General features: G+C 38.6%; 1 protein-coding gene across 4 annotated transcripts in view; it reads right to left on the reverse strand.

Annotated features, from left to right (window-relative positions):
* Positions 1-3,193: 3,193 nt before the first annotated feature.
* The window catches only part of RALYL (RALY RNA binding protein like), a 348,258-nt gene continuing 328,726 nt past the window's right edge, over positions 3,194-22,725 (reverse strand). For all 4 annotated transcript variants that reach the window (XM_088527230.1, XM_088527231.1, XM_088527232.1 and 1 more), the window contains one exon: positions 3,194-4,182. In XM_088527230.1, coding sequence (XP_088383356.1) covers positions 4,165-4,182 — 18 coding nt within the window. In that variant the 3' untranslated portion in view covers positions 3,194-4,164. The remainder of the gene's footprint in view (positions 4,183-22,725) is intronic.

The raw sequence follows: 22,725 nt of genomic DNA on the forward strand, positions 1-22,725 counted from the left end.
TCAATTGTTTAACGTATTATCCTGCTAACATTGTGGGGTGCTGGTGCTTTCCCTGGCTCTTTTTGTCTGACTGATGCCTTAATTTTAGTAAGAGTAATCCTCATGTCCACTCTTGCCTAATAGAGAGTTCAGTTGATTTTCTTGATGATGTTTATCACAAGATCTTGATGGACAAATTAATATACATATATTACTCTAATATCCTTTATTCTCTCTAGTCTGATATATTATTTATAATTTAAATTTACTAGACCACTATGCATACTTTTGAACATGGAAAATGGAATCTTCTGAAAGCTAAGTTCTTAGATCCTATTCCCCTCTAAATTTAAATATGAAATAATTTTAATGGGCTATTTATTTAATTTGAAGTAGTGTTCTTTCTATATTTGAAAATGAGCCTGTACTCATCATAATAAGGGTAGGACATTTATAAATTTAATTCAATTAGTGAGAAATCTGGCTTTAATAATATCATATAAAATTTAGAAACCTCCAGGATGTGTAAAAATGAATAGAAAGTGTAGCATTTCACACTAAAATTTATAGCTTTTAGAATAGTTTCTATAGATACTTTGTCATTTCATTCCTGTAAGTTCTATGAAACTTTATGATTGGACCTATTTGCTTGCTTTGTCACTTTTTTTTTTGTAGGATTTTCTTATTGTTTATTTTTCCACAGGCACAAATATTTCCAAGAAAGCAAGAAAGTTCTGAATAAAGTGAATAATTATTTCTTTTGAGGAACACATCTTCTCAATTATTTTTTAACTCAGGTTTAGTTTTTTTTTTTTTTTCAAATGTTAAAATTGCTTAACAGTATTTACCAAGTTTTGCAGCTTTTTATTCACTTAAGAATAATCTTGATACCATGATTTATCTGCTTTTTCTAATTGAAATGTTTGTGAATCACAGCAATACTTCAGAGCTTTAAATTTTATTTTCCATTGAGAGATATATATTTTCCTGAAACTTTCTTAGAGTCACATTTTAGCAGAAGAAATTACAAAACGGAATTAGTGCATAAATCAGAGAAAATATTTATTTACAGACATGTAAAAATTATGTTACAGCATTTTAAAGAAAACTGTCATGAACCATAAATCTGGTCTACATGGGAAAACCCTGAATGTTTTAATTCTAACTTTCAGTGCTACCTATTAAAAATAAGACTGCTTACAAGATTGTAGCTATCTACATTGTTTAAGTACAGTGATTTTCCAGAAATAAAAATGGATCTACACAGAAAACTAACCAAACCAGCAATAGTATGTAATACAAGAATTTACAAAAGTTAAAAAAAAAATCCAAGCTATTTTAGCAAATGTTTTTCATTCATGCAGCTGCACATAAATATCTAAAACACAGAACATGTAGGTCTGTGTAGAAAATGAATTGATTTAATTCAGGAGTGTATATAAAAGATGTTGTAGAACTTTTGAAAACCAAAATTGATTGATGAGATCCCTTCTGTTTTTTATTCTTCGGTTCTGCAAATGACAAACAACATTAAAGCAAACTAATAAAAATCACATAAAACAAATGTATGTGGTGATGACAAGCAACATTGGGCATACCACATACAAGAAAAGCAGAGAAATACCAAGCTGTGCTGAAACTACCAACATTCTTTCTAGTTCTTATGAGTCATACAAGCCATTAAGAAACCTTGCTAGTAATAGGCTGGAGGGCACAAGTTTGTGGCTTGCAAATGAATAGTACCTAAGGATGTCATCACAGAGGTCTTTTTGCATTCAAAATGCTTTCAGGACAGACTGTGGTGTGAAAGATACTTGTCATCCACATGGTGAAATAATTTCTGTAAGTATAAAATGTAAGGATAATGACAGAAACAAGTTTGTAAAAATCTAATAACGTGCATTTCTTTGATTAGTAGCTCATTTGAAACAGAGGTGGTAAAGAGGTGATACACTTAGCTGTTTCTTATATGTAGTTTATTAATATCAATACCAGAAATACCAATATCAGAGCTGTTAGATAAAAGTCTGCATCTTTTAAGATAACCAACAGTTACATAATTTAAATATATACTAAGGCAAAATGCTCACTGAGTTGCTAAGATTTGGACTTCCTTTTTTAACTGTAAGCCAAAGAAGGCAAAGCCAATTCAAAAAATGACTTTTTTTTTTTGTATTTTAAAGGTGAAAATAGTAATAAGCTATTATAATGGTAATAACTATTATACATCTCAGTATTACTAGGAAGAAAAATGAACAAAAAAAAACAAGATAGCCAAGCTATTAATCAAAGGCAAACTAACACTTTAATTTGACTTAATATTTTGCTCACACAGAAGTGTAATACTTTTTTCTAGCACTTTCCTGGGACTGTCACCCTAGGTAGATTCCAATGCTACAATTGTTTATGTTCAGGAATAAGGAATTTCCTTCAGGAGTAAGGAAGTTCTGCATAAGGAACTTCCTTCCTCAAGTAAATAGCTAGATAATGCTCAGGTGAACTCATGTTTAGCTCTGTATACTAGATATAATAGGCCCAAACATAGCTGAAAGTGCTCTGTTACATGATCTTCTAATGAAATAAATTCCTATACATTAATAGATAATTAAATTCAAATTTATGATTTTCTTTTCAGACATTCAAAGAGTATCAGTGCTTTGGATGATGGTTACCATGCTGGAAATCTGATTGGAGTCCCTGAACTCCCAACTCCTCATTCCCCCATATTTTATGGTGAACTTAACATCTCACAAACTTATATTTTTTAGAGAAATTGAAATTTGCTCTATTGAGGAGACACACTGATGCCTTTATTTTTTCTTTTACTTTCAGCCCACAGAGAATAATTAAAAAGTAAGGCAAGGATTCATCTTTGCGGAGCTGGGAAAAACACTAGGTATCACAGGACACGGATATCAGTGAAAGCCACAACTCCCCATTCTAGACTGACGCAAAACTATGCTCCATTGATTGGGTACGGTACTTCTTAATTTAATACCTCCATATCTTGGAAAGCTCTTGTTTTTATGTCATTCTTTCTCTGTAACCACTTTAAAGATATGTCTGCTTATATGTGAGCACATCTCTGCCATCTGTGAAAGCATGTATGTCTAGCTTCAGAATGGCGAGCAAGTTTACTTTCCTTAGAGAAGAATATCTTGTATGCATGTGATACACTTCAAATCTGAGTAATACAAGAGAAATAATGCATCCATTCCATTCAAAAGGAAATATGATTTATTAAGAAATTCTATTTCAGACTTCCCCCTACAACAGCTGTAATAATTATTTTCCACCTTCAAGCTTTTAGGAGTGCTTTTGGGGTTCGGGAGTGGAAAGACTCTAATGCTGAAAAAGAAAACAAATATTATTAGTAAGCTAACTCAAGCTCTCACGTATTGGCAGTCTGTAAGTCATTTATCTGGCTGTATGGGAGACTATCTGTTGTGCAAGCTTTCCATATAGTAATAACAAACTGTCCTGAGACTAGTAGATACAGCTATAAGGACTGTGTTAGTGGGTGGCAGCCCACAGAATATATTCCCGAAGAACAGGATTTGAAAGGGCATCCAATTTACAGTTTGCCAGGAATTGCTCTCATATTTTGATAATTTAATTTCTTTAGCAGCTATCCCTATTTGTAAATATAATTATTTTAATTGAGGAATAAAATAAATAAAATAATGGAAAATACCACACAACATATTTAACTGTAACACTGATCATAACAATGACCTTGTTTGAATTAAGCTGTAAACAAAGAAGTGCAATATTAGCTGACTTTAAATATGGTAAAACAGTAAAACATGCTAATCATAAAAATAGCTTTTACAAATATACATTTGTATACAGTGTTTCCCACACTTGTTAAATATGTCCTTCATATTATTATGATACATACATTGGCCTTTAAGACATCAAAATTAAAAAAATAATACCAATAATTAGCCAGAGGAAAAAACACATTTACAATCTAAACCATAAAAATCTGACAATTGTACAGCTTAGAACATATAAGAAATGGAAATTCTAATTTTTGAACGGTAACGTCCATTTTAATAAGTACATTGAGTTTTCATACAAATTGAGTCAAAGGTGTTGCTCGCCATAAGAAACCGCAGTTCACGATTTTGTGTGGGGAAGTTTCTCTTCTCAGCCTCCAGGAGATTCACACATGGCAACTCATCACTTGATCTGTAGAAACTGAGAAACGAAATGCTTGCTTTAATGTGAAGGTTCAGAATTTCTTCTAACCTCAAAAGAAAGCTAAGACAACTGGGAAAAAGACATAAAATGTTTATTTCTGAACTTTTGCACTAATGAATCAAATCTCAATACCTGACTTTGACACCTAAATATTTGTGAACTAAAAGGCAAGTACCTGCAGCAGTGGATAACCAGGACTATATAAAAGTCCTACGATAAACTACACTGCCCAAAATTAACCATTCATTAACCAATGAAGAGAGCTGTCCAGGCTGCTCTATACTTCCCTTCAGCAATGCTAAGCTAACAACAGCTGAATACTTTATATTTTAACAGCAGAAAATAGAAGAATTCATGTTAGCTGCTTTGCAATTAAATTATTTATTTACAGAATAGCATTTTATTAAAATTGCATATAGAATTCTTTGATTTGCTTCCATCACATTATTAATTTCATAGAATCACAGAATCGTTAAGGTTGGAAGGAACCTCTAGAATCATCTAGTCCAACTCCCCTGCACATGCAGGGTCACCTAGAGCACGTGGCACAGGACTGCATCCAAGCGGGTTTGGAAGATCTCCAGAGAAGGACACTCCACAATCTTTTTTGGCAACCTGTTCCAGTGCTCTGTCAGCCTCACTGTTAAGAATTTTTTCCTTAAGTTTCTGTGGAACTTTTGGTGTTTCAGTTTGTGGCCATTACCCCTAGTTCTCTTGGTGGCCACCACCGAAAAGAGGCCAGCACCATCCTCCGCACTCCCTCCCTTGAGGTACTTATAGACACTGATTAGATCCCCTCTCAGCCTTCTCTTCTCCAGGCTGAACAGGCCCAGCTCCCTCAGCCTCTCCTCATAGGGCAGATGTTCTAGTCCCCTGATCATCCTTGTGGCCCTGCGCTGGACTCTCTCCAGCAGCAACACATCAGTCTTGCACTGGGGGGCCCAGAGCTGGACATAATACTCCAGATGTGGTCTCATCAGGGCTGAGTAGAGAGGCAGGATCACCTCCCTCAACCTGCTGGAGATGCTCTTCTTAATGCACCCCAGGATCCCATTGGCCATATTGGCCACGAGGGCACACTGATGCCTCATGGTCACCTTGTCGTCCACCATGATGCCCAGGTCCTTCTCTGCAGAGCTGCTCTCCGGAAGGTCAGTCCCCAGCCTAATTTACCTTATTCCACCCCATTTACACTGACTGTGTGCTTTCAGAAATGCTTATTGTTACTGGGCTGAGGATATGTTTTCAGTGGCTTTCCTTTTAAAGCTACCTATTTCATTGTTATTTTTGTTCACATGCTCTAGGCTTTAATTGACATTTTCTTTAATTTCTCATGTTGTTTTATCACCCACATTCTGAAAAAGTAAAAAATCAGTGTCAGCAACACTTTTGAGGATCATTCTTCTATCAGAAGCCTGAGGCAGATTGCCTCTAAAAATCTCACTGTCCTGGTATGAGACCATTAACACTCCTAGCTTCAACTAGTCATTCAGTGATGCCTCAGGGGAGCACAAGACATATCAGCTTCACCTACCAACTGAAAAACTGACAACACTGTCCTGATCATAACTGTTTGGAGAACTGACAGTAGAAAATGTTAAGAGAAATAGACAGTTTCTTTTTTTTTAACTCATTTTTTCAACCTAAATGGTTTTGCTTTTGATAGAAAAAAATATGTTTATGCTTTTGATAGAAAAAAATCTTTCAACCAAATTTTTTCGCTTTTTTTTTTTTGCCAATTTCCACAGCTAAAGCTGCAAACAGCTGACAACACATTGAAACACTGTGCATTTCTGTTCAAAACCCTCAAAATCTCCAGATGTTCTTTTGAACTATTTTTGTCTCTCCATCAGTAAGTTTTGTTATTTTTTCTTCCCTGGAGAAAATGGGATGTTTTGAGTTAATATCTGCATTCACTGAAAATGTACTTTGCCATTGAAGAAGGTTGCACTAGAAACATCAGAATCTATGTAGGACTGGTCTCTGACCTTTGAAGCAGACAACATGCCTCCACGGAGCCATCAGATTTTCCCTTCATTGCAAAGGGAGCAGAGATTTCTAGGTTTAGCCTTCCAGTAAGCAGGATTAGGGAAGAAAAGCTCATATGAGAGTTCCCAGAACTTTCTTCTTTCAGATAAAATGTTATAAAACTATTATTTTCTACTTGCATCCTGAAAAAGTCTCCATGTCCCTGACTTTTTAGCTCCTGTCCCTGGACAGACTTAACTACATGAAAAAGATTTAAATTCCTGCCGTTAAGTCTGAGAGACCTAATGGTTGTTAAGTAGCTATTCATCTTAAAAGAACAAAAAGAAAAGGTCATGGTTCCACTGCGCATCCTGTTCGCTCTAGAGGAAGTTCTTTTCTAGCCTTTTCTTCACCTATGCTTTGCTGTTCCATTATGCTATTATAAAAAGCAATAATTACCCAGCGAAGAAGAGAGACTGTTTTTCAAGTTATTTACTGAAGCTTTTTCTTTGCCATAAACCTTTCAGACATTTACCTGTCACCCGCACTAAAAAGCTTCATTAGGTTACTGTTATGAAGTGTTATTGCTAACCATCTGGATCGAAACTGTGAATGCTGTTTTGCTGTCACTTAGAAACAATGATAAAAATTTACTGATCGTGCCAGCCAAAAATTTTGTATCCAATACATAGACTTGTTATTCTCCTCTTAAGGCAAATAATTCTAAAGGCTGAGAAGAAAGTTTAAAATGTAAAACAGTCAAGCTTCTGTGTTCCATAGAATAACAGTACCTCTGGGCTATGATTAATCTAGGGTAATATTATACTAATTTTATTCTATTTCTTTCTTTTGAATAGTGTGCAATTTATCAGCTAATTTTATGGTAGTGATCATGATAATAATAATAAAAAGAAACTCACGATGACTAATTTTTTTAATCTTTTCATTTCCTTCCAGTTATATATATAAAATGGATCCTGACACTGTAACGATGAACTGAATTACATTTTAGCCCGCAATATGGCTTTCATTTGATGTGGTTCTAACAGGAAATCACTTTAAAAAGAATGATTTGAACATAATGCATTTAAAAAATCTAATAACCTAACAACATATAGCTTTGACAGGTGCAGACAATATTGAAGAAACAGTATATACTGTCCAAATTATCATCATAATCTCCAAAAAAAGATGGAGATAAGTTATGGAACATTTATTGATTCACTCTCCAAATGAAATTATTTTTGCTTCCCTCCCCCATATAGCTGGCTTTTTGATCATGAGCTACTGGGAGGACTCTTAGGCATAATGCCTAAGCAGTCTTCCAGAAATCTTTCTGTCCAGTCCTTTTCAGAAGTCTTTCAGTCTTCCAGGAATGCTATTGCTACTATTACTATAGTTCCAGTATGATCCTTCTAGCAATTTTACCAGACTCAAACTATATTAGTTTCAATTAATTTTATGCTGTTACAACATATATAATTTGGAAAACCAACATTAAATACTAAGTACTGGACTAAGTGAAAGTGCTGGTGTATTTAATGGGCCCCAAATTATAATTGCTAAAAAGGATGGAGTAAATCAGGTAATACTCAGCAGAAATCTAGAGTTTTCCCTCTTGTTGTTTAGAAGTTTACTGGTTTTGCCACTTACCTAGTCTCAAAGTATAGATAATACAGATGTAGATGTTTAAGAATCCCCTGCAGAATGGGGACATTTTTGTGGAAAAGACTTGCCATCGGATCATCTGCCAGGTGACCATCCTGTCTAAGCTCTTTGCTTCACAGGTATCCAGTATTTGCACTGATTATAAACAGTTTGCGTGGCTGTATTTTTTCTAAAAGTCTTTTATGAAGAGGCAAGCTTGATATATGGTAAAAATTATTAAGCATCATTTTTTTTAAAGACTAGATTGGCTATCCCACTGCCCTCAACCTCCCAAAATATAGATGGAACACTGATCAGTATTTGGTTGGTAGAGAATCAATACGTGCATTCAGGTGCCCTATTTCTTTGTGGAAGGCTTGAGTTTTCATCTTTGCTATTTGGACCAAGGCAGAACTCAGCCTTTTCCATAGTTTGACTTATTTATTGTTCTTTATAGTTCTAAAATAAGGTGAGCAACACAGATACACTGCTTCCTCTCTGTACATCCCTATAATTTCCTTCTGACAGGGTTCTGACAGGAAAAGCATGTTGCACTTTTTTTTTTCCATGCTTTTCTTTCAGATCTTAATAATGAGTATTAAGGATGCACCATGACTAAAGGACATAAAAGATGCACACAATTAAAATCATCCCTTGTAATTAGGGAATATTACTAACATTAAGAAAACATTTAGAGAAATGTCCCACAGAATACAGATGTTACAGAATTTATTATGTGGTTTATCCTGTAACAATTCTATGCAATAAAAGCACCCAACAAGTGTATGGAAGATGTTAATGTGACAAAATGCATCCATTTTTAAGAAGCCAACTGCTTTCAACAGTTTTCATGGCAACATTCATCTTTGAAATCCTCAGAATTTGCATCTAAAATAATTGATGAATGTACAACTGTGCACATATATATATGAACATGAAACTCAAAGGCTCAAATATCCTTCATCTTTCTTTCCTGTCTCTTTTTGCTTGCTAGGACCCACTCTCAGCATTGGACTTATGGGTTTAACAGCTGTAAGGGAGAGATATCCAAATAATTCTGACCATCCCTTGGTATTAGGTAAGATTGACCTTATGCATCTATTGTACTCCTGTTGTGGGGACACTAAATGCATGGCGCTTTTCAGAGTTGCTGCTAGTATCTGGCTAGGTTTTCCTGCGCTTATGATCTCCATAGACTTCTTTCTGCAGAAACATTGGAAGATCCTTTAAAATGCAGCTGCTGCACTTCCTTTTACTCATGCCCCTGGTCCTAATAATTTTAATCAGAACACAATCGCTTTGCTTGCATATGATTTGTATTCCTATAATGTTTCCTGCACGGTCAAGACTACTGAATACAGGTCCACAGGAGCCACTATTACTTTCTCTAGCATAGCTTAGCTGTTTTGTCTCTAATAAATTTTATTGATTATGAAAAATACAGTCTGGACAGCTGCAGAGGTGAAAATCTAAGTTTACTTGCAGAGCTTTTTTTTTTTTTTTTTTTTTTTTTTTTTTGCTATTTTTAAATCCAAATGTTGGTGAGTCATTATTGATCCAGATATTGATCCCTCTTTGGTATCTTAAGAACTGAAAAATCAGGATGCAGTACACAAGCAGTAGGGCAAATTGCCATTTTGCTTATTTGCTGGGTCTAGCTCAGTCTTCGAACAATCATAGAATCATAGAGTCATAGAATGCTTAAGGTAGGAAGGGACCTCTAGAGGTCATCTAGTCCAACCCCCCTGCACATGCAGGGTGACCTAGAGCATGAGGCACAGGACTGCATCCAAGTGGGTTTGAAGATCTCCAGAGAAGGAGACTCCACAACCTCTCTGAGCAGTCTGAGATAAAATACATCAATGAGATAAAATAGATCAAAAAAAAAGAGTTATTTATGTTTTTATGGCCATGGAGGCATGTGCTTCTTTAGGCTTTTATACAGCATTCAATGCCATGAATGGAAATCCCCAAACAAGTAATGCCAGGGATAATCAGAGGGTCTTACATCTATATCAGTCATTGAATGGACTGCGTAGCTGTGTTTGCAAGAAAAGCACCTTGCACTTTGTCCCTGGGTTTAACATGTGGAACCTCAAATTTAGTAAAACAGTACAGATGTTTTAGTAGAATGCTTCTGATTCAGTTGTGAAAGCTCAGTTCAGTAGAACTTGATGGGGGAACATGAATGTGAATTACAGCTTTGGTACTGTCATTTGTAACTGTATGCAGAACATGACAGATAAAATTATGGCACTAAAGCAAAACTTTTTAAAATAAGCTAGTGACATAATATAATGAGTAAGCGGAATTATGTAGTTTGATGAGAATAATTATGCAGTTTGATAAATATTAATAGAGAATAATTATGGAAAACACTTGCATCTTCTTTAGAATTTCCCTCAAATGATGAAACGTAAATCATTTTTTGTACTCAACCAATCATACATTAATTGCTGAAAATACTACAGAATCCTTTCTTGCTCACTGAACAGTTTAATTGCTTTGAAATGTTAGTACTCATGTGGGTACATGCAAGAGTGGTTGGTTAATTCATCAGCAAGAACAAACATCTATCTCTTTAATTGAAATGACTTGCTGGTCCTGTAAGTCATCAGGAAAAAATGAGATAGGACTGTCATATACACATTCCATCCCCACCACCCCCAGATCCACATATCTTTTCGTGTCAGAATCCTGAGTAGGCAGCATTGTGAATATGGTGGTGGAGGCAGGACCCACTGTTTTGAGAGTGCCAGTGAGAATACTGTCACTGGTATGATGGTTCTTGTAAGGCAGACTGAAGGACTTTGGGATATGAGACATCCTGATCATTTGGAGATCCTCTGAGAAGCACTGCAATGGCATCAAGGAGGAAGGGGAAAAGAAGTGAATTTGTCTGCTTCATCCTACCCTGTGGGTTTGCATCCAACTTAACTGTTTTTTTTTTTTTTGGTTTGTTTGTTTGTTTGCAGCCCTTCATTATCTAGTCCCTTTTAACTGTAGAAGACACAAGGACTAACAGAATTCTTTCTGAAATAAGCTGGAAGACATAGTCTCTGGGGACTGTATTCACACCTCTTCTCTTAGAAGCTTCAGCTGTGACAGATTGTGTGATGCCAACACTCAGTCTTTTAGCAACTCATGGACATTTCAGGCTGCCATCCTCAAGTTGAGCCCAACTGGCTCCTTCCATTCTGTAGCTCCGGTGCACATTTGTCTAGCGTCATGTTCCCATTGTTGTTGGCCAGCAGGTATTTTTGCTCTGAGCAGGAGTAATGGTGGAAGATAGGAGATATTGGCTGGATGGCAGAGCTCGGAGGGTGGTGATCAGCAGTGCAGAGTCTAGTTGGAGGCCTGTAGCTAGGGGTCTAGGGGTCCCAGGGGTCAATCCTTGGTCCAGTCCTCTTCAATTTATTCATCAATGACCTGGATGAAGGCACACAGTGCTCCCTCAGCAAGTTTGCTGATGATACCAAACTGGGAGGAGTAGCTGATAACCCAGAGGGCTGTACTGCCATCCAGAGGGACCTGGACAGACTGGACAACTGTGTGGTGAAAAACCTCATGCAATTCAACAAGGCCAAGTGCAAGGTCCTGCACCCAGGGAGGAATAACCCCAGACACCAGTACAGGCTGGGGAGTAGAAAAGGACCTGGGCGTCATGGTGGACAACAAGTTGACCATGAGGCAGCAGTGTGTCCTCGTGGCCAATATGGCCAATGGGATCCTGGGATGCGTTAAGAAGAGCATCTCCAGCAGGTCGAGGGAGGTGATTCTGCCCCTCTGCTCAGCCCCGGTGAGGTCTCATCTGGAGTATTGTGTCCAGTTCTGGGCTCCACAGTACAAGAGGGATGTGGAGCTGCTGGAGAGAGTCCAGCGCAGGGCTACAAGGACGATCAGGGGCCTGGAACATCTGCCCTATGAGGAAAGACTGAAAGAGCTGGTCCTGTTCAGCCTGGAGAAGAGAAGGCCGAGAGGATCGAATCAGTGTCTACAAGTACCTCAAGTGAGGGAGCGAGGAGGATGGTGCTGGCCTCTTTTCAGTGGTGGCCACCAAGAGAACTAGAGGAAACGTCCGGAAACTGAAGCATCAAAAGTTCCACAGGAACTTAAGGAAAAATTTCTTGACAGTGAGGCTGACAGAGCCCTGGAACAGGCTGCCCAGAGAGGTTGTGGAGTCTCCTTCTCTGGAGATCTTCAAAACCCACTTGGATGCAGTCCTGTGCCATGTGCTCTAGGTGACCCTGTGTGTGCAGGGGAGTTGGACTAGATGACCTCTAGAGGTCCCTTAAGCATTCTATGATTCTACGATATTAGAACAGGTAATTTAAGAGCCCTGGATTACCTGTACTGCAGTGGCGAGGTGACAATGGGGGAATCTGAAGGAGGAATTTTTGGACTTTCTGTAGAACATGTCTGGGAAGCCTGGGGTGGGCTGAGGGACCTTCAAGTGGGATTGATGAGAAGATGGCACCTCTACCATGTTCCCACTCACCATCATTGCTTTCTGTGTTCTGTTTTCGATTGAATGATGTGAGAGTGGACTAAGTATGTAACCAACTTGATTAGCTCATTATTAGCCTGCTTCAGGAGATCTCCTCACTTCACTTTTACATTAATGCTAATTTACTAAATTGCTCCAATTGGTAACAATATAATAAAATATTATGCAGAGACTTTAACTGATGAGCTTCTTGCTTCTGATCTCCACTTAGAAACACTGTTATCACTCTCTGTCTGCCCCCATCTCTGAAGAGGAAAAAAAAAAAAAGGATTCTGTGTTTTCTCAGGACCAGTTCAGTCCTTCATTTTATCAACATGAATGCCATGAAAGTCAAAGCAGTAACGGCTCACTCATGGCATGCACAGAGTAGCCTCAACTCACTCTGGTGCAGCTTGAGAGCAGTTCAGCATCTTGTTGGAAGCCAGTGCAGATTATACTAAAGAGAAAAATGTCTCATATTCCCCTGAACTTGAGTATGAGTTAGCAGTTTCAGAGCAAATTCCAGGAGCTATGACTCTCCCTGAAGACTGCTAGGTCTTTCTGTTTCTTGAGAAGCCTCAACAGAAGCCTCAACAGGCAGCCTTTCTGCCTGTTGCATACAGTGCAAGACTAACTGTGTTCTAACAGAGTCCAATATAAGCATGAGCCTGAGTGCTATAAATGAAATGGTTTTAGGCTGCAGAATTCTGTCAAAAAATTACAGAATAGAAGTCTACTTATTCAACCTCTACTTTGTTTGAGTAGGGAATCCCAAATGTGAGGAGCAGATTCCTCACTAATCATTCCAGTCCTGCTAACACCCAGGGTGCAGGTTTGAACACACAGAAATGTATAAAAGAACTAATAAAACTTGTACCCTAAGGCCAGGTCTACACTTTTTAAATACTTAAAAAACATAATATTTTTAAAATATATGAAAAAGTAGCATATATTAAATATACAAATACAGGAGTTTATGAAACTGAAGGACAAGGAGAACTGCCTTAAACTAGTTTCATAGAAAGTATTTGCTAACCTTTTCCATTATTGCCAATTAGAGTAGGTATTAGGTAGGCATCTAAGAAGAAATGCAAGAACAAGAAATTGTATGTAATGAAGCCAATGAGATCAAAAATGTCCAATCATCAGGAGAGTTTTCAGTTACTACAAGGCAGTCTTACTCAACACAGAGACCAGGAGAGAAAAGTAAAAAGCAAATTCAGAGAGAAGAAATGGGAAGGAGAACTCCACGGCGCCACTACACCCACTACACCAGTGGGAAGTATCTGGCATGAGATGACAAAGATACCAGGAATGCTCAGGGAAGAGTGTAGGAAAGAGTAGACGGATGAGTCACAGAACCACAGAATGGTTAAGGTTGGAAGGGACCTCTAGAGATCATCTAGTCCAACCCCCCTGTTCAAGCAGGGACACCTGGAGAATGTGGCACAGAGTCACATCCAGGTGGATTTTGAAGATCTCCAGAGAAGGAGACCCCACAATCTTTCTGGGCAGCCTGTTCCAGTGCTCTGTCACTCACAGTAAAGAAGTTCTTCCTCACATGGAGGTGGAACTTCCTGTGTTTCAACTTACACCCATTACCCTTTTTCTTATCACTGGCCACCACTAAGAAGAGTTTGGCCCCATCCTCCGTACATTCACCCCTAAGGTACTTGAACATGTTGATCAGATCTCCTCTCAGTCTTCTCTTCTCTAAGCTAAACAGGCCCAGCTCACATAGTCTTTCCTCATACGCTAGATGCTCCAGTCCCTCAATCATCTTCGTGGCCCTACCCTGGACCCTCTTTAGAACCTCCACCTCCTTCTTGTACTGGGGAGCCCAGAACTGCCCACAATACTCCAGGTGCGGCCTCACCAGAGCTGAGTAGAGGGGGCAGGATTACTTTCCTCAACCTTCTGGAAACGCTCCTCCTGATGCAGGCCAGGATCCCATTGGCCTCTTGGCCATGAGGGCACACTGCTGACTCATGGTTAACTTGTTGTCAACCAGGACTCCCAAATCCCTCTCTGCGGAGTTGCTTTCCAGCAGGTCAACCCCTAATCTGTACTGGTGTCTGGGGTTATTTCTCCCCAGCTGCAGGACCCTGCATTTGTCCTTGTTGAACCTCAGGAGGTTCCTCTCTGCCCAACTCTCCAACCTGTCTGGGTCTCTCTGAATGGCAGCACAACCCTCTGGAGTGTCAGCCACTCCTCCCAGTTTGGTATCATCTGCAAACTTGCTGAGGGGACAGGGATCTCAGTGTCCTTGTCCAAGTCACTGATGAGCAAGGCGAACAGCACTAGGCCCAGTACTGAACCCTGCAGGACACCACTGGCCACAGGCCTCCAACTAGACTCAGCCCCATTTATCAACACCCTCTGGGCTCTGCCATCCAGCCAGTCCTCAATCCAGTTCACATGGATTGAGGAAATCCACACTTCCGGAGCTTTCCTATGAGGATGTTATGGGCGACTGTCGAAAGCCATGCTCAAGTCAGGGTAAACAACATCCACAGCTCTCCCATCATTCAGTCAGCCAGTCACCTCATCACAGAAGGCTATTAGATTCGTAAAACACGAGTTTCCATTGGTGAATCCATGCTGACTACTCCTGATCGCCTTCTTTTCATTGACATACCTAGAGATGGTCTCTAGGATGAGCTGCTCCATCACCGTTCCAGGGACAGAGGTGAGGCTGATTGGCCTGTAGTTTCCCAGGTCCTCCCTCTTGCCATTTTTGAAGACTGGAGTGACATTGGCTTTCTTCCAGTCTACAGGCACTTCCCCCGCCCTCCGTGACCTCTCAAAGATGATGGAGAGTGGCTGATCAATGACCCTCGCCACTCTTGGGTGCATCCCATCTGGGCCCATAGATTTATGGGTGTCCAGTTTGCCTAAATAGTCCCTAATCCAATCCTCCTCGACCAGCAGAAAGTCTCCCTCTCTCTTGGTTTTCTCTCTTTTCTCCAGGCTCTGTAGTTCATGGGGACTCGCCTTAGCAGTAAAGACAGAAGCAAAGAAAGCATTTAGTAACTCTGCCTCTCTGCATCCTCTGCCACCAAGGCACCCTCCCCATTCAGCAGTGGACTAACATTTTTCCCTTATTTTCCTCTTGCTGCTGATGTATTTATAGAAGCCCTTCCTGTTGTCCGTGACATCTCTTGCTAACTCTAATTCCAAATGAACCTTGGCCTTCCTCCTTGCATCCCTACATTCTCTGACAATGTTCCCACACGGCCTGGCCCTTCTTCCACATTATATACATGCTCTTTTCCTCATTAAGTTTACCCAACAGCTCCTTGCCCATTCACGCATGTCTCCTGCCTGCCTTTCTCAACTTCTTTCTTATAGGAATGCACCGATCCTGAGCTTGGAGAAAGTGGTGTTTGAATATTAGCCAACTCTCTTGGACTTCCTTTCTTTGTAGGACCCTCCCCTGGGGATTCCTCCAAGGAGCTCCCTGAAGAGGTCAAAGTTAGCTCTCTTAAAGTCCAGGGTTGCAATCATACTTCTTGTCCAGCTTCCTCCTTGTAGGATCGTGAATTCCAGCATCTCGTGGTCACTTCAGCCAAGACTGCCACCAACCCTCACATTTCCCACTAGACCATCTCTGTTTGTTAGTATCAGGTCTAGCAGCGCCCCTCCCCTTGTTGGCTCATCAACCACCTGCATCAAGAAGTTATCTGCAGTGTTCTGCAGGAACCTCCTGGACTGCCTGTTCCCAGCTGTATGATTATCCCAGCAGACATCAGGGTAGTTAAAGTCCCCCATAAGGAGCAGGGCCTGGCATTGTGAGGCTTCTTGCAGGTGCCTGTAGAATGCCTCATCTACTTCCTCTCTCTGTTCAGGAGGCCTGTAGTAAGCTACTACAGGGTGACCATGTCACCCGTATTGGCCTGCCCTTCAATCCTCACCCACAGGTTCTTGACCTGTGCTTCATCCTCCCCTATGCTGAGCTCCATACATTCCAGTTGCTCTCTCATGTAAAGAGCAACTCCTCCACCTTGCCTTCCTGGCCTGTCCTTCCTGAAAAGCCATCCATGGTCATGTTCCAGTCATGAGAGCTGTCCCACCATATCTCAGTAATTGCAATGAGATCATGGCCCTGCAATCACACACGCATCTCCAATTTTCCTTGTTTGTTCCCCATGCTGTGTGCGTTTAGATAGAGGCATTTGTATTGGGCTCCCGATGTGCCTCTCATTCTAGCTGGGACAGCTGCACCTTGACTACGTGGGCCTTCAGAAGTTCTCCTATTTACCCAGTTAGAGTCTCCAGGCTTAGGGTGCCTTTCACAGGCTATGGAGATAGGCGTCTGTGAGAGACATGAGAGACCATCGCCTACCCCATAACCTGCCTCCCCGATGATACCCAGCTCCCCACTCTAATCTAGTGTAAAACCCTCTCAGTGAGCCCTGCTAGCTCATGCCCCAGGGCTCTTTTCTCCCTTTGAGAAAGATGGAGCCCATTAAATAACATTATGTCTGTTGCCATGTAAGGTTTCCTGTTGCTGAAAAAAACAGTTGTGGTGGTGACACCAGCCATGGAGCCACATGTTGATGGACCATATCCTCCTATTTCTTTCTATATTGCTGCCAGCACTGAGAAGAATGGAGGAGAATATGACCTGCACTCCCGAGTTCCTGATTGTCTGCCCCAATTCCCTAAAGTACCTTTTGATAACCCTCCGGCTGTGCGTTGCTGCCTCTTCTCCTTCCACATGTAGGATCATCAATAGATAATAGTCTGTGAGTCTAACCAGGCTTCCTTAACCTGGGCCCCAAGGAAGGCAGCAGACTTCTCTTAGAAGAGGGTCATGCCTACATATCGGAGTCTGAGAGTGATGCACAGCAGATATCTAGCAGATCACAATAGTTTGATGAATTAAGACAATCAGTTGAAACATAAAGGATGGAGTCATTGTGCATTGCAATGCTTGTGCATTGTGCATTAGACCTTCAAAGGACTGGATTTGGTATCATAATCCAGAAAGCAAGGGAATCAAGGGCATCCCATATGGAAATGAGAATAAAAGTTGGCTTATTTTAACATTATTAGCATAATATTTTAACATTATTAATAAAATAGGTATTTTACTGCCCAATTTGCATGCAAAGTGTAATGCAAGTGATATTTTGTGTTTTACAGAGATTTCAGAAAGATTTACAACTAAAAAATTACAAAGCAAGATGGTGGAGTTAAGGTATGAAAATTGTGCAGTGTCATTTCATAGCAGAGAAAGGAAAATGGTAAAGAACAAACATCAGAATTAAGTTTTTTTAATTCTCTTTTTGAAAGACACTGTACGAATGTATCGTATTTTTATTAATATACAGTGACAAAAATTTGGAAACCCCAGATGCATGTATCAGCATAGCAGACTGGCTAAGGCAGCATTTGATTACCTTCCAAATCTTCATTTTGGCAGAATGAGATTGTTTTATTCCTCACTGATTGCTTTTTTGTTTAAATGGCAATTACAGTTCTATCACCTTCTAAACAACTTCCCTTTTCTGAGGTCCATAAATGCTCTGTGCTGATAAATTCAATTTGCCTTTCATGTTTTGGTATTAATCATGCAGAAAATCTCCTTAGTAACACATTCATATTTTCTCAAAAAATGAAGACCTTTTGAATAACTGGGTCACTAACTGCAGAGAGTTTTCAACTTGCACTGAAAAAAGTAAAAACAGATTTAAAATTATTGTCTTTTTTATATATGAATAAAACAACCTTTTGGCTTTTCAGAGTTTACCCTGTTTACTTGCAGGAAGACTCACTTTGACTTAGAGATGACAGAATAATGTTCCCTCTGAAGAATAATGTTCCCTCTGAGGGTTTTTCATTCAGCATTCTGTGAAATGAGTGTTTTCTAGGGGAACTAAAGCTATTTACTCTCAAAGACTGACACACCAGGAAAAATGTGTGATGCATGGCAATTGCTCAATTTCAGTTAAATCTAAGAATCTGACGATAAACCTGATGGGCTCCAATCTATAGACACATACAGACCAAATAGTTAGCTTGAGTCACTGTGGAGGATTTCATGGTTCCAGTGAGTTCCCCCATGTAGAACCCCAATGTCCCCTTCCCATTCTCTCACCACTTTACCTTATATTGCTTCTTTGGTATCAATACTAAGTTACTATTCTTATACCGATTCCCTCTATACAGTACCAAGGCAAGCTGGTCATGAACAATTACTGAACTAAAAACAACCCAACACATTTCAAAAGTGATCCAAAGCCTGTTGGAATCAACCAAAATGCAATGAGATGATACAAGAGCAACTCTGCTGAAATCAGTGAAAATTATCCTAAAAAACAAACAAACAAACAAACAAAAGAAACAAACAACAACAACAACAAAAACAAAAACAAAATACAGATGAAAACCAAAATCAGTCTTTGGATTTTGAAGTGGTGATTTTTTAGATAAAATCTGTTCTTTCTATATCAATCACACATTACAGATGAAAACTTTACATTTTATTTTTCTTTTTTTTTACAGAATACCATCAACAGCTCCCCAAATGCATGTGCATTTGATTCTCATAGATATTTGCCTATGACGGGCCTAATTTCTGCACTTTACTCAGAATTTGATTCTACTCTCATTATTTTTAGGCTAGCAATATCTGTGGAGCAAATTCTGATTTACTTGGATAGAATAAACATAATTAGGCCACTATTATTGGATATTAAGTCAATCAAGTTATATCAGAGAAGAGTGGATGCAATTTAGGCAAGTATTTGATTTACATATCTGAGAAAATTTTTGTCTTGAGCTAACAGCATTACTTGTCTCTGAATCAAATCACAGTTTAGCAAAAAAAAATGTGGGGGCACAGCAGTTATTTTTGACAGCTCAAAATTGAGCTGTTAAAATTAAATATTTTGATGTCTCAAAAACATTGAGTACCAGGACTAGCTTATTATTACCTAATAAATTACAATAAATATATAATCTTGTCTTAAAAAAAATCCCAAAGGAAAATTAGCAGAAAAAAGGTGAATAATGAACACCAAATGATGATAAATTTACTGACAGTATATTAATGACCACCAGAAAAAAACTCCCAAAATACAGAAAACAAACTACCCTTTCAAAAAAACAGCTTCAACACAAACAGTGCGTAAGCTTTGCACAAACCACTTACGGCATTTTGAAAAAACATTAAAACATAAGTAACCAGATATTCTAACCCCCCACACACTAGTGCGTGCTCTGTATTGATAGGACATTTGCTAATGAACAGTAGTGAGGAACGGCCTCACAAGGCTGAGCTTTAGACAGCCCTTACTTCAGTCTGCCCAGAATGGTCTAAATATCAGCATTTTGTGACCAGATTTTACAGTGTTTCTCAGGGGATAAAATAAAATAAACAAAAATTGTCATGCCCATTTATTCTCTCAGAAGTCATGCAACCCATTTAATCTGCCAAAATGGTTGGTTCTTCTGTGTTCGGTGGGACTGACAGTCTGCAATGGCAGCAAAGGATGGTCAACATTTCCTGCTCTTGCTGTATGTTCCTGGTCATTTCACCAGAAATGGCTGGCAGGATTTCTTAATATTTGCCCTTCTGGGCCTAAAGGGACCTGTCCAGGGTTATCTTGCATAGAGACCTCAAAAAGAGATGACATGATAATAATTCATAACAGAAATTTTACATAGTTAAATATGATTGAAAATTGAGATGGGCAAAACGGATGGGCAGGGTGCAGTGAAAAACAGTAAAAATTCTCCTGTTCATTGAAGGCTATCCTTGATCTTTCTTCAACAGGGAAATGTTTTATTGACTGGAAAGCGTATAATTTTTACGTTTTAACCATATCTTTGGCAACCACTCCTTTCCCATTTTTACTCTATGCTGTCACATGCACACATACACTGGGCCATGTTGTTTGCCACACAGCCTCAATGCCAAAGTTGTGTGTAGGAGCATCCCCCTGCTTCCTGGCTCCCTGCCCTTTACTTCAAGCACCAAATAAATAGGAGAAACTACATTGCTTTCAAGCTCTTTTGCATCGACTCCAGAAGATTCTAAAAGTCTGTAAATTATGCTTTTTAAAATTATACATACTACTTTAAAAGTTTCATGTTTTTAAGACTTTTTTCTTAGTTGGACACTGAATAATATAGAGCAAGTTCAGAGGGCAGATGTGAAAAATGAGGAAATTATATAGCTCATGAATTTTATAAATATGCATAATGTGCATGATAATAGTGCTTGCGTTCTCTGTAAGTTCTCCTAAAACAAATTCATTTGTTTTAGGAATGAAGAACTCCTTATTACCCCGATACTGAAAGTAGTGAAGTCCAGAATGTCTAGTGTTCCAAGAAAATTAATTTTGGCTGCATATTAAAAATATTTAAAATAATCTAAATAAGATTTTTGGCACAATGCTGCTTCAGCCATTATCATTAATTAGAAGTGTGTCTTCTTTTTATTTTAGTACTCTACTTAGTACTCTACTCTTAGTACTCTATATAACAGGACATACTGCAAATTGTCAGAGTAACTTTTGATCATTTTGGTATGCCTCATCAGCTTAATTCCACTGTTAACTGAAGAGACACTCTGGCCTGCCCTGAGGCTATTGACAAAAGAAAATTATTTCTTAAAGGGCAATGAAAAATCCAGTTTGATTACAGTACATGATATTATTAATCTTATTAATAATCATATATTTGATTATTTTTCACTTTTTAAGATATTTAGCATGAAGCCTAAATTATGTGAAATTCATCAGACTCTTTAAAATTTCTTTTCATTAGATTGTATTCTTCCAGCTGCTGAATATTTTCATAGTTGAATTCTCATGTGAAATAATGAAATTAAAAAAGGTTTACCATTTCACAGAGCTTTGCTATTAAGTACATGAATTATCTGTTAACTAGTTGTAGGGAAGAAAGATGTTTTTGATGAGTTTTAGCACAAAACTTGTTGCTTCCATTGATTTAAATGGATTTTGCATCAATTTCCATTAGAAACATCGCTATTATTATACAACAATGTTTTTATTTTTGCATAATGACAGTCAGTGCAGCAAGAAGATTATTCTGAGTTTTATTTGTCTCAGATAGATGTATTTATGTTTGAAACATAATTCTATCTCAGTAGAAACAAATGAGAGACTGAATACACTCAGTGCAGAGAGCTAGTTTGAAAAAAAAAAGGCGGGGAAAGGGACAAAATTAAGGATAGAAATAAAGGCAGGAACAGGTAATATGTTTGAGAGGCATTTGTTACTGAACATACTTAATAGAAAGGGAACTATAACTGATGTTCAAATAAGTGAAGTAAATATACATTGAGACCAGAACTGGGCTTTGCACAGTGTCTGTACCTTTCGTTTCTTATGCAGTTTAATAAAAATGCCTCTCAAGACATCTCATTAAGGTTGACTCATTATTGTGGAACTTGTGTCTAATGCTAGTGTGGTTCATTATTTTTAGTTGTAGCCACACTACCATAAAATCACAATAGTGCAATTATGAATGTATTCCCCAAATTCCTGTCAAGCACTAACAGAGTCCAGTCTGAGTTACTACATCATAAATCTATTCTATCTGAAACCAGTGAACTCATATGAGTCTATCCAAATCACTGTTTACTGAATGCTTAACTACTGAACCAGCACTGTACTATTATTATTATAGTTATTTATTATGAAAGTCTGACATTTTGATAGGTACTATTCTTCTCAGGCAATATAATATTGATATGAATGCTTGTGTATAATTCATTCCAATTAATTAGTGTGTAAGTATTAAGCATTAGCAGAAAGTGATTTTTTTCCCAAATGCACAGTATTTCAGACTTTCAGCTAATTAATTGGATGCCACCATTGTTATTTACAAAGGGATTGTGAGGATAAGCTGTAGTTCATTTTTTGAGTCAGTGCTTCCTCCATAATTGATTAGTACCATCTGAAACAAGTTCAGAGAAGTTGAATGAAGTACTGTGAGCCTGTATTTGCTTATGCAGACACTAAACAGACTAAGAGAAGCACTGTGCAGAATAATTCAGAAACACTTTTTGCAAGCCCATGTGTTCTCAGCTGCTCCCCATACTGCTAATGTTATGTGAAGAAGCAGCTTTTTACAGAGCTATGGAAGCCAGGCAGCTCCTAAAATATCAAAATGTGTGCTAGAACATGCTGCAAATTGCAAGCTAGAGCAAGCACTGTCTCACCACAGAAATAGGAAGAAGGTATTGATTTGCCTTCCCACTCTTTACAATTTAAAGCTACGCCAGCACCTGAGAACTGTTTGACATCATTGATGATTTGTGTTGCGTTCTGTAACTGAGGTAAATTTAGTTTAAATTAAGATTTTTTTTTTTGTCAGATCTTGTCAGGGCCAGACTAGAAGCTGCATGGATGAATTTCTTTCCTTACAGCACTGACAGGAATCAGCTGAGACTAAAAGCAACA

This window comes from Tinamus guttatus, unplaced genomic scaffold (genome assembly GCF_059628265.1).
Source record: "Tinamus guttatus ecotype Peru unplaced genomic scaffold, ASM5962826v1 Tinamus_guttatus_pri_ptg000269l, whole genome shotgun sequence".
Classification (NCBI taxonomy): Eukaryota; Metazoa; Chordata; class Aves; order Tinamiformes; family Tinamidae; genus Tinamus; species Tinamus guttatus.